This window comes from Oryzias latipes, chromosome 19 (assembly GCF_053564925.1).
Source record: "Oryzias latipes strain Hd-rR chromosome 19, Olatipes_Hd-rR_3.1".
NCBI lineage: Eukaryota > Metazoa > Chordata > Actinopteri > Beloniformes > Adrianichthyidae > Oryzias > Oryzias latipes.
The window spans coordinates 13902656-13915378 of NC_136255.1; the positions used below are offsets into that span (position 1 = coordinate 13902656).

Consider the following 12723-nt stretch of genomic DNA (forward strand, 5'->3'; position numbering starts at 1 on the left):
ATTGTCTTTAAAATAAGACAAAGTTCTAACCTCTTTAGGAAAAGACTCATCTTCTTTGGCAGCAGATGCACAGCGAATCCATTTCTTAATTCCTAAAATGATCAACACAAAGAGTTTATTCAAAGTTTAACACCATTATGTCAGCTGAACCAGGTGGGTTTGTCTACCTGGTAAACACAAGTTCATATCTAAGAATCTGAAATAGAACAATAAATAATCTCACCAGTACAACAGCATGGGAGTGGACTGTGTTTATCTTCTGGATTCTCATTCAGTTTCTGGTTTTCTTCTTTCTTGTCAGTAGAAATTTGGTCTGTGTTAGAGCCCTGCGCGGGACTATTTTCTTAATCCCGCTCTCGCCCGCGCCCGCTGAATTTTTGACCAATCCCGCCCGCTCCCGCAACGTAAGCGTTACACTCCCGCCCGCTCCCGCAATATGTATGTCCACTCCCGCCCGCACCCGCAAAACTCATAGAATTTAGTCCCGCACAGTAATAGAGATGCATTGATTTTGTATCGTCTCCCGTCCCGCAGGAAAAAAACACGTATTTGTATTGATATTATTACTAAAGAGACTCATGTCCCTCCTCCAGCCTCATCTTTTCATGCATTCCTCTTGTGTAATGTCCAACTTAATTATTAAATATATTTTTACAAATCCTGTTCTGTTAAAAGTGTGTGTGTGTGCGCGCGCAGACAGACGGCCTGAAGCGCGCTCTTAGTAAGAGGCGGGGCGGGGCGCACCCCCAACAACAGGTTAGATGACAGAGGCCATTAGGCGTCTCTACCTGGTGCCTTCACGGAGCTTCAGTACGTAAGAATCAAACAGCCGCACAGCCTAACGTAGTCCGCTAATATATATTCATGAGATATTCATGGCAGCACTGATCCCGCGGGGTTTTTTTTTTGCCGCCCGCTCCCGCCCGCAGCACAATTCAAACCGCCCAATCCCGCGAGATTTGGGTTGGGTCCCGCGGGACCCGGCGGGACCCGATCCCAATGCAGCCCTCTAGTCTGTGTCTATCAAATACATCACTAAAATGGTTTCCAGGAAGCTTAGTAGCATCAAAGTAAAGATCCCAATGCAGTAGATCACTAAGAGGGACATGGAGATCCAGAGACAAGAACATTAATCCTGTGTTTACAACATCTCATCAAGAATTAAGACTTGAAGCCAAATTGTCTTTACCTATAAGAGGAATTTTGTCTGAAGAAGGGGGCAGAATGTCATTGAGAATAAGCTGCATCACAGTCACAGCAAGTAGGACTGTGACCTTGAAGCCAACTTTCTCACCCCCAGTGTCTGACATGAGGAAGGAGGCAAAGTCCAGACACAAGAAGAAGAGAACGGGCAGCAGGAAGTTTGTGATATAAAGGACTGACCTTCTCTTCATCCTAATCTGTAAAATAACAAATTGATGACTGCATTGCAATTTAAACCTATTTGGAAAATACCATAAAACAAAAAAAGATGGAAAAACACTGGGGATGTAAAGGAAACAGGTACATCTAAAAAAAAAGATCTAGTTATTCATGCCAATAAAAGCGGTATTGGCTGAAAACCACAGATATGAACAGGATTATTTTGGTAAGAATGTATTATTTTGATCAGGAAATAATTGGTTTCTGGCAAAGTTTGTCAGTTTCTCTTCCTGTTGTGCTCTCTACTGTCTGCCTTTTTTATGAACATGTGATGACAACCAAAAGATGTCCAATCACGCGTTTATCAAGTCAAGTAAGTCACAATTTGACTGAAGGTGAACCACAGTAAGGGACATGTGTTGTGAGCACTATTTTTTTCACAGCACTATAAACAATTTCTGAAGAATTAATGACACAGTGTTTTTAACCACAGAACAAAACCGTCTAAAAAAACCCCAAAAGGGTGTGTTTTTATGTTTTTAGTTTTTGTTGCTTCAGAATTTTCTCATGTGTTCAAATACTATAATATAGCAATAGCATACCAAAAAAAAATACAAAAAATCTTTTAACATATTTTCCTCACTTTAAACACCAAATGAATAATATATAACAACTGTTTCAGCTTAGGTAAAATAATTGGACCTTATTTTATTGCCACAAAGTTTGTGGAATCTTTTATCGGTTTGTGGACCATGTATTGGGATGCATTTTGAATCATGTGAGAGGGAAAGATACACCCGCCAAAAAAGTACAAACGATCCGATTGCTGTAGGAGACAACTAGGATTAGCAGTTTTTTTTGTTTGTTGGAAAGTTAACAATATTAGTATATAGTTTGAATGTTTAACTATTGACTGTATATGAGAACTGGACTGAGTAACTCCTCCCGCCACAAGTTCCAAACTACTGGCTCCAATAAGCCAACATCCCATATTACTCATGTCATTATATTTACCAAAATATTCCTTCTTGCCATTCTTGCTGCCTTTCTTAACATGTTCTTGCTAATCCTATTTAATTATTATATTTTTTTCAATAGTGCAAGTTATTCAAGTTATAAACTGACCGATCAGAAAGTTTAATAAAAGTATATGGTGCCTACTGGCCCCTGCGTCTAACACTCCAAACGTATGATTGACAGAAATGAAATGAAATTAAACACTTATTAAATACTTACAGTGTAAACAATCACCGTTTGGTCGAAGCCAAAATGATTGACAGTTTTTTCGTATACTGTCATATTGAGAAAAATCCATTCATATTGCGTCTGGATTGTTTGACGAGACTGCTCTGTGAGCTCTGAGTTGTTGGAATGGTAGAACAACCTTAGTTTATCATCTAAGGAAAAGCAAAAGAAAGAAAAAAACAATTATAAGGTCTCTCCGCAAAGCAAGCCCCCACTCTGATTATCTTTTGATCTATTGCGAAAGTGTTCCCAGTGGTCTTTTGATTATGATGATGCAGTTTTTAGCCAGAATTACAAACCTGTGTTGTTTTCAAGGACATAGTGTCTGCAGAGCAGCAGTAGTTCATTAGACATTCACCTCTGAGTGGTAGGCAAGACTGTTGGAGCAGATTAATGCCCATGGCTACTTCCTGTCATCTATTTGTTTACACTCTCTCCTGCTAGTTTACAGCCCCTTACAACCCCAACATAACATTACCAGTGCAGTATTGGAGTTATCCAGTCATACAGTTTTAAGGCCAGATGCCAGCTCAGACGAGGAAAACAAAGACGTACATGGATGTTGTCTATTAATGGATGTCTCTAAATGGAGTGGAGCAGGGAGCTTGTGGCTTGTCCTTGAAGGATCTACTTCACACCTACAAGCTTTTTCCAACAGCACATTTTGTCACTTCTGTTTCACAACAATTTGAATAAAGACATACTCGGAAATGCAATTTTAAGCTTAATTTTCTAACTTTCTATCCTCCATCATGAGAAAAAAGCCACAAGAATGTTAAAAACACCATATACTAAAGATTATTTTCATTAGATTCTTTAAGACATTTATAGATGCTGCACATCTCATGCAAAAGAGAATTACTTTTGTGCTTACTTGTCAGGATTTTACACCTTCCCATGTCTGCTCTTTAGTCATCTTCAAGACATGCACCTTTTTACATGCTTATTTACTGCTTTGCTCACTGCTAGTTGTTTACCAATAAGAAAAATCACAGTTTTGGATTGAATTTGAAAACAAAATCTAAGACTGTGAACTTGAATGTGAGGAGTATTGGAGGAGGAGGGCTTGGAACTTTGTGGTAGTTTCTCTGAATTGAACCATCTGTCAGCATCTCTTCTCTGGACTGAGTAGAGGCTCCTGCTCATTTTGGACACCCCACCCCCCCACCCCCCTGAGAGACTTTTCTGTCTCAACCATTGACTGTTTGTGAGAACTGGATCAAGCGGGTGAGACATCCCCCATAGAAATTGAAAATTACTTCCAGCTCCAATGCAATGAAGTCCATTCAGATGAAATTTTCTAACAATATGAACGCCACCATGTTGAAGCTAGATGTCTTCATCAGGCAGCGATTGGTCTGAGTCGGTCTGAGCAACTGTGTCGGTCTGAGCAACTGTGTCTCAAGAAGTCAGGAGTGAGCTTATTGGAAGTCCACACCCCTGAAAGCAGGCTGGGGAGAATCTGTCATGATAAATGTTTGACATAACACCACATACTTTTATTAAGGGAACCTGATTGGACAGTTCATAACATGAATAACTTGAACTGGAGGAAAAATGTTGTGGGAAAGATGGGATTAGCAAGAAATTAGAGCAAGAATGGTTGTTCTGACTAGGGCTGGGCATCACCAATAGTTTTCAGCCTGGATCGATCACGAATTTACTGTAGATTTATCGATTCTTTTGATCCACTTGATTCGATTCAATTTTGAATTTTACACATTTAGACATATTTACATAGCAATAAAAAAAATCTCTATACGTTTCAAAGATATTCATATTAATCTGACACAGTTCATATCCTTTAAAATTCAATAGTGAAATAAGCTAACCAATGAAATTGTTAAAACCATATACATGGTTTCTCAAAAGGACAAGCTCCAACAAAAATTTGCGGATCATTATTTTTCGGCTCTCCTGGATGACATTTTAGTTTGGCCACTAGGTGGAGTTTGCGCTAAAGCATTACACTTTATTCTAGAAGATTTAGCAAAAAGAGTGCTTTGTTTAGACCACAACTGGATACTGAAAAAAAGTATCTTTAAATTTTTTTGAAAATTCATGTCTGTGAGTACATAAAGCTGTTCTTTTAGTTAGCACATGTTGCAGGTTAGCCGTCCTTTGGGAAATTCCATTCTATGTTAGCATCAAGCTAACAGACTTTTTTAACTGCTGTTAGATCACTGAAAAAAGGAAAGACATATGAGATCAATCTGTACTTTTATGGATCAACTATTGATTTGTTAAGCTTGGATGGATTCAGATCCATTAATCGATTTTATCAACTCAGCCCTAATTCTGACAAATATAATAACTAGTAAATAGATGTTTATTTTTCAATTGAAGGGATTTTGGCTTTATGGGGCCATCAGGTACTTCCTATTTGGAACGCCCTGGGGGTTACTCAGATCAGTTCACATATACAATCAATTGTCCAGCTTTGTCTAGCCTGATCAGAGCTGCTAAGATTCTGCTTGGTGATGCCCATGTTGTGTTTAGAGGATCTGCTCCGATCCCATCCATTCTGCCCATGTACCATACTGAAATGACTATTTCTGTTTTCCCATCCAGAGTATTTTTTGCATTTTGGGAAACAGTTAAGTCTATTGACTCTTACCAGAATGCATGATAGATTTGAAGGAGATGTTGCAGCTCTGAATGTCAAATGGAAATCTGTAAACTTCCATCTTGCATGTGCTGACCACCACTTGGTCATTCCTGAATTCAACCCAACCATAATTTCCGACATTGAGATGAGGACTTGGTGTGGCTTTATCCTGCTCTGTCCTATAGCACACAACAAATGCACATTATTACATTCATTTTGTTGTTAAGAAATGGTGCATTTTATGTTTTTGTGATTACTTCTGTTATAATTTTATAAATTGCCACATGGCGCAGTTGTATCAGAAAGGTCCAAAAAATATTTAACACTGAAGACTTATCTGGACTTATTTTAAAGTAAAGCAATTATTGATCCAGTTAGCAATCAATATTTTAATTCTTAAACAATGAAAAAGAAAGGGAGAAAATCTTAAAACTACGTTGCACCATTTTACGGAGAGCATGCACTAAAGGCCCAATTATACCATAAAAGAATATTTAAAAGGATTTAAACCTTTTTCTTCAATCGAGATGTAAATTGCCCTAATTTTATACTCTACTTTGTTTAAAAGATGTCATGGTTTTAAATTTTTCATTGTGAGGAGCAAACGTCTGCCTTTGACCCTAACCATTTGTATCATTTTTTATATACATTTTTAAGACCCTACCTCATTAGTATTATCAAATATTTCCTGAAAAGCTCATTTTAAGTAACTGTATCTTTATCATCATTCTATTAGGGACAGTAGAAGGGCATTTCCTGCTCATTTCAATATGGATGAAATTTAAAAACACTTTTGGCAGGAAAAGTTAAAGCTAATTTTCATAACTTTACGGTAAAAATAACTTATTTATTGTTTTCAATTTTTTTAAATGACTGCTTGTATTGAAATAATACAAAACGTTTTTATAAGTCTTTATTGTTACATCTTCAATTAACTTTGAGGCAGTGGGTATAAATAAGCTGCTATATACTCATGTCAATATTGCATTTCTTACTAACATTGTTTTGAGCAAAAAAAATACTAAATCATTGGATGTATCATGATTAACACTATGTGTGTATCATTAAAAATTATCTTGCAGAAAGATTTTTTATGAGTTCTATTAAAGGGTTAAAAAAAACGTCTCAACTCCCAAAAATTATTTTCTGTCAGTTCTTTGTTGTAGTCGCATTATTAGGTCAAGACTGTCCCTTTTAAAAAATCTAAACAATTTTACTAATGATAGCAATATTTCCTTTCTTAGCAATATTTAGACCATGAAGCAGCATAAAGCAACAAGTTTACTGGATGTTTATCATTACGGTAAGGTTCAAATGTAGTACAAATCTCAAAGGGCGGGGCCTACACACTTAAATTTTATCAACACACCTGCTAGCTGCAAAAATGTCCACATGTCAACATGTACACAAAACAGATAGTGTTCACACACGCATATTTATGCCTTCAAACCAACTAGTGTGAAATATTTCATTCATTCAATCATGCAAACTATTAGTGCAAAGGTGAGCTAACACCTGTGCTCAGGTGAGTGCTTATGTTCTTCTAAAAGGACGGTGGAATGTGAAAAGAAGGAGGGAGAGTGCCCAGCCATCCCCACACCAAGACCTCCGCCGCAGCAGCAGCGGCAGCCAGAACCCCCCAACGCCACACGGCAGCAGGCAGAGAACAACCGCCCCCCGGGCGACCACATCCGCCACCCAGGCCAGGGCCAGCAGGACCGCCGCGGGGCCCCCAGAGCCAGAGAGCAGGGAGGCATGGGGGGAAAGAGAGCGCCACCCCAGCCCAACCAGAAGAGAAGCCCCCCCGCCGCGCCGGGAGGGCCCCTACGCAGGGGCCCACCCAAGAAGGGTGCCCACAGCCCCAGACTAGCACCCATCACCACCCAGGAGTTCTGGGCATCCCCCTGCCCCAACCCCAGGTACGAGCCAGGACCCCCCAAGGGAGACCCGTCCCGCACTCCAGGCAGCCACCCACCTGGCCCACGGTTGGTCCAGGAAGGAGCAAGGCGGGGCCAGCCGCCCCCTGCCTTGCTCCTTCCTGGAGCAACCAGGAGGGGAGCACCCCGGGGAAAAGGGGGGCCCACGAGGGGTGTTGTAAACATGGCCCGACCAGGCTCGGCCACAGTTGGAAATTTGGCGGGGCCCAGCGCTAAGGAGCAAGGACCAGGACCCACCCCACAGGGATACGGACACCCCCGGCTCAAGTGTAATGTGAACCCTCTCCCCGCGCGGCGAGAGCACCGCCGGGCCCAGGAAGCCGGCACCCAGGGGACACAGCCACCGTTGCCAAGGGCCCAGTATCCCCCCACCAGGGATGGGGTAGGGGACAGATGGTCCTAGGTCCCACCTTCCTTGCAAAATGTGTGTGCGTGTTTGTGAGGGTGTGTGTGTGCATGTGTGTGTGTTTATGTTTGAATGTATATTTTAAGGAGGTGTGTGTACTAAGGGGGTGCAGTTAAAATTGGCGGGTAGGGCATTTCCTGATTATTCACAGTGATGTCCCATCACCCTCCCCTCCAGGGGGCCCTTAATGTCTAAAGTGCGGTTAAAATTGGCGGGTAGGGCGCTAAGAGGACATCTGCTGCTTACTGGCAGTGATGTCCAAGCACCCCCCCCTACCAAGGGCACTACATGTCTAAGGTGCAAATAAAATAGAGAGAGGGGGGGCCACACCATACGGCAACCATGGGAGGGGGACCACTGCCAAGTAGCTCCCCCCAAGGTGCACCGCAGGCTAAACCCCCCACCCCCTCACCCTATAATGAGATTATATGAGGAAGGGGGTAAGTTGGGGGCAGCTGGTAGACTGTCCCCCGGTGATCAAACAGCCGTCCCTCAGCCCCCCCCAGCATAGGGGCCAGGTCCCCTCAGCCCAGGGGTCCCATCCCCGGAGGCGCCAACACCCAAAAGCCCAGCCCCACCCACCCCACAGAGAGAGAGAGAGGAGCCAGAAAGCGCCGCCCCCCTGGAGCAAGTCCAGGCCTCCACCCCCAAGCGCCGCCCTGGTCAGGCCTCGACGGGACCGAGGCAGCCAACCGGCCAGGGCAACCGCCGATTGCCTCAGCGGAGACCCCGACCCGACAACCCCCCAAGGGCCCGTACCAATAGTTTTACGTTTTTAGATATAAAGCATTTATAGTCATCTGACCTTTCATGCATTTGACTATTATTTACAATCTCTTCATGTTGCATTACCATGATTATCTTAAAACACGAGAAAAATTAAAATAAAAAAACATGGACATAAATAAAAGGAATGCTTAAAACATAAACCCATACCTTAATCTATACGAACAACAGATGCAATGTAAAACATCTGAAAGCCACTTTATAAATAAAGTTCAAATAAAGTTTGCCTGTTTATTATACATTTTCTCTAACCATTCTTGAATAAAGCTTTATCAATTCTTATAGTGATAATTTAATTTCAACTTTTTCTGTTCTAACAGCTTTAGTGGCTCCTCTTAAGTCTTATGTTTGATAGTATGTAAGGAGCTGTAAATTCCTCCTTTTTTCTGTGTTGTGGAGCTTCTTCTCCCTGAATAAACTTGCTTCATCTGCCAAAATACTTAGCATAGAGCATTATGTGGTAAGCCAAGCACAAATGTAGGAAGTGGTCAGTTCAAATGACAAACAACTGCAGCAGCTTTTACACTAAAGTGTTGTCTGATGGGAAAATAATTGTTGTTGAAATCCTGATTTGATTATAGAATTCTATAGGCATAACAGTGCTGATAGCTTTTTGTTCACATCAGGAAACAATATTATTTGATGCTTTTCCACATCATTTTTATTTTTTCATACTTTCTTACAAATTATAAATTGGTAGCATAATTTTCCAAGTAACCTCGTGTGATTACAAAGTGTATTAATTAACTTAAAAAGAGAGAGCAAAATACTTATAGTAACTTCTGAGATTAAGGACAAGTAACCAATGACTTTTAGGAAAGACTGCATAAATAACATGAAAGTATTACAACTGGAGGGAAAGTGGACAGCACAGAGACACGGCAACTTGGGCAGTAAAGGTTAGCACTGTGAGCTGCTTCACCCACATTTTGCTACAGAAACCCCATGAAAATATACTCCCTAGGGGGGCCCAAAATAGGGGGGAGGATGAGCACCCCCAACTGGACGGATTATCTGCTACCAAATATTAGTGGCAAGGCCTGTGGAAACCTCAAAAGACCTGAGGATCCACTGGGTCAGGATGGGATTTACAATGTGGAAGCATAGTCATAATGCACAGAGCCATTAAACTCTGATCTGAGGAGGAGCAGGAACCAGAGTTACCCCACAGTGGACTTGAAACTTGAAGCTCAAGATGGTGCTTCTATCAAAACATCTGAACATCTCCAGGTTTTGTGACTGGCTAACAACAATACATCTGACTTTAATAGGGATGTGGATGCTACTTTATGGTTTCATAAAGAGGGGAGGTTGATCAGCTGCAGCTGATGAGCATATTGATCCTTAGCATACCGCTCAGAGGTTTGGCTTCAAACCATCGAAGGCTTGAAACATCAACATGCCAAATGGGCGTGAGATTAAGATCTCTCCGCTCAAAATAGAGTACTGAACTCTGAAGCAACATTTTAAGAGAGCTACCAGCCCTGGCAGAGCTCAGAGACATCTTGAGGCAGAAGCTCAATTCTGTCCAACACGCCGAGCGGCACAGAAGGAGGGTTGGAGAGAGCAAGCGGAACGACTTCTTAGGAAATTGCATGAATGCACAAAATGATTGCTGAGGAAGAAGCGGATTGGGACCATAGTATGCTAAAGAAGTGGAGATCCTAAAGAAGTGGAGATCAACCATCTCAGTGGAATTCACAGCAACAAAGAGAGGAAAACTGTATGTATTACAAATTATTACCAGTTCTGTTCATAATCTTTGTGGATAGAATTTTTAGGCCCAGTCATTTAAGGACCACAGGTTTTCCTTTCTGCTTTTTGCAGATGATGCTGTTGCTCCTCCACATCGAGAGGAGCTAGTTGAGGTCGCTCGGACATCTGGTCCAGATGCCTCCTTGACGCTTTCCTGGGCAGGTGTCCTGATGTCCCACTGGGTGTACACCTCAGGGAAGACTCAGGATAAGCTGGGGAGACTACATCTCTGGGCTGAGAATGTCTTGGGATTCCCCCAGAGGATCTGGAGGAATCCCCTTATAAGGTTTTGATCTAAGTAACCTAACCTGTGATAAACTGCATCAAAATAGCTTTATACGTTTGTCCTTTTTGTGCTAACTTCTTTTGTTTAGCTTTTTAGGGCTCTGTAATATTTTTAATTTTTGAGTTTTTGATTTACAAATTATATTAGTTATACAGTGACAAGAAAAAACAGTGATGTCATACAACTTACCACATCCATAATGGCATATATCCTCATTTCAACAAAAACGCACGTCAAATGCCGGTGGTCTGCAACAGGGCGGGTTGTAACGTACTTGTCACTGTTTTCCTTGAGATTCAACTTGTTTAAAACAGACTGATAACTGCATTCGTATGAAACATCAACTTTAGTGTCTGAAACAAAATTAAGACATATTAAAGGTCAAAGTGAAGATAAGATTTAAAAAAAATTCTAAATCAAATTGGATAATCTCAACAACTTCATATATCTTGCCTGCAACATTTTTTCTATACATTTTGGAATATTTTTAAAAAGTAACGTTCTGCAAACTGCCTTCAATGCTCTTTGAAACACATAAAACATTAAAAACCAGAGTGCAAATTATCCACCAGCTCACATTTTAACCACAAAAGCATGGGAGGAGCCTGCAAACCCTTTTAAAAAAATGATTCATCAAGCCCACAAAGAGCATTAGACGACAAATGAGCGCAGCTGAAACTCAAGGAAAGTGGTCATCACGTCAAAGCGGTTCCTTATTTTTTAAATTCTTATTTTGGAATGGCATTGTGCAAAGAAATGGAATTTCCCAAATAAAAAGCTTTTTACCCAAAAGGCTAAACAAAAATATGTTTTTTTTTCCTTACCTCGAAAAGGTTTAAAAATTCGGTTGAAATGTTCCGGCCTGATTTCCAAAGGGTCAATGGCTTCTGGGAAAAAAAAGTTCATGCTTGAATATTTAATGGCACACATTCCCTATATTTCAAAAAACATCCAAGATCATTTAAATTATGTTTCACTATGAATCACAGAGCCTGCACTTGTGGTAAAACAACTGTAATAAAAGACAACTGGAATAAAAAAAAAGTGTACTTTTAATCATCAAACATTTAATTTTCTTTCTTCAACCAAAAATATTAATACTGTTATGAGACAGACATAAGGCTTGTCTCATAGATAAACCAATGTATTTTTGTTTTTACCTGGGGGAAGGGGGGCCATGCCTAGGTTAGGATAATCAAGCTCAAATGTGCCAAAGTCACCTGTTAAAAAGAAAGGAGAAAAAAACACACACAAACAAAATCCACCCAGAAGACCAGTGATAAATACAACGAGAAGATTAATTTACTTTATTTTTTATATTTGACGCTACAAACGAAAAAATGTTTCCGCCCATGTAGCAGGACGATACTTCACAGCTCCAGGCAATCCCCCTAACTACCTGGGAGCAGACCTCTGTAAAATATTGCCGACCCTGGTTTTTATATCTTTCCCTCCTTTTTTTTTAGGGCCAAGTGTGGGGACGGAGCCTGTCTGGCGACAAAACAGGTGGAGGGTCAATTGGGGCATGTGTGGATTTAGCTGTTTTTTTGTTTTTGTTTTATTCACGTGTGTGTGCATGCCACAGAGTGGGGTATTTTTCTATTTTTTTTTTTATTTGGTTGCCAATCTCCTCCACGTGGGTCGGCCCAGCGCTCCGTTGGTAAGCCTCGGCCCTTGAAGGGTCTCCTCCCATTTCTCCCTCTCCAGTTTGATGGAGTCCCTTGTTTTTAATACATTTTAGTGTAAATAAAGTTACTTTTAACTGGTACCATGTCTTGGCCTCATTTTAACAAAATTATATGCGCGCCTGTGTTACAGCGCTTTGGGTTCCCCGGACCCTGTACCCGGGGTGGCGTTGTTGCTTTTTGTCTGACCACTTGCCACACCAAGAAGGCATTTATAGTAAAAAGGCATAAATAAAATTTTTGTTGAAATGTCATCATACAGAAAATTATAAAATTCAAAGATGCTTTAGTTAAAAAATGTATATATATATATATATATATATTTACCTGATGAAAATTCAGTCGTCCCATTAGATACAAGCTGCCTAGCTTGAGGATCACGAAAGTCTGGATTTAATGTACCGCCCCCTATCAAAAAAAAGAATGAGAAATCAATTATTTTTGGAGTAGGAGGTCAAAACCATTAACACACAGAAGCCTCAGAAGCTCTTTACTGATCAGGCAATGTTTGGAATTCTGAAGTCTAAGAGATATAACGTGAAAAAAAGCTTGTTCTTCTGCTGTTCCACAAGAAACAGCAACATTTTCAGTGTCTTCTTAAAAAATATCCCAACAAGCCATTTTTTCTACCTACATTTTAAGATACTTATTAA

General features: G+C 40.7%; 1 protein-coding gene and 1 long non-coding RNA gene across 6 annotated transcripts in view; one reads left to right on the plus strand and one right to left on the minus strand.

The window, feature by feature from the left end:
• The window catches only part of LOC105357460 (5-hydroxytryptamine receptor 3E-like), a 48864-nt gene that overhangs the window by 4563 nt on the left and 31578 nt on the right, over positions 1-12723 (minus strand). For 3 of the 5 annotated variants that reach the window (XM_078938130.1, XM_078938129.1, XM_023949543.2), the window contains 5 exons: positions 12398-12478; positions 11546-11605; positions 11210-11272; positions 10575-10738; positions 31-92 (listed from right to left, as the gene is read on the minus strand). In XM_078938130.1, the coding sequence (XP_078794256.1) occupies positions 31-92; positions 10575-10738; positions 11210-11272; positions 11546-11605; positions 12398-12478 (430 nt within the window). Of the gene's footprint in view, positions 1-30; positions 5395-10574; positions 12479-12723 lie in introns of all 5 variants that reach the window. The other 2 variants (XM_078938128.1, XM_078938127.1) reach the window with 1 other exon arrangement.
• Positions 9437-12049, plus strand: LOC144988051 (uncharacterized). Its single transcript, XR_013651795.1, has 2 exons — positions 9437-10067; positions 10172-12049. It is a non-coding gene; the product is annotated as an uncharacterized LOC144988051 (long non-coding RNA).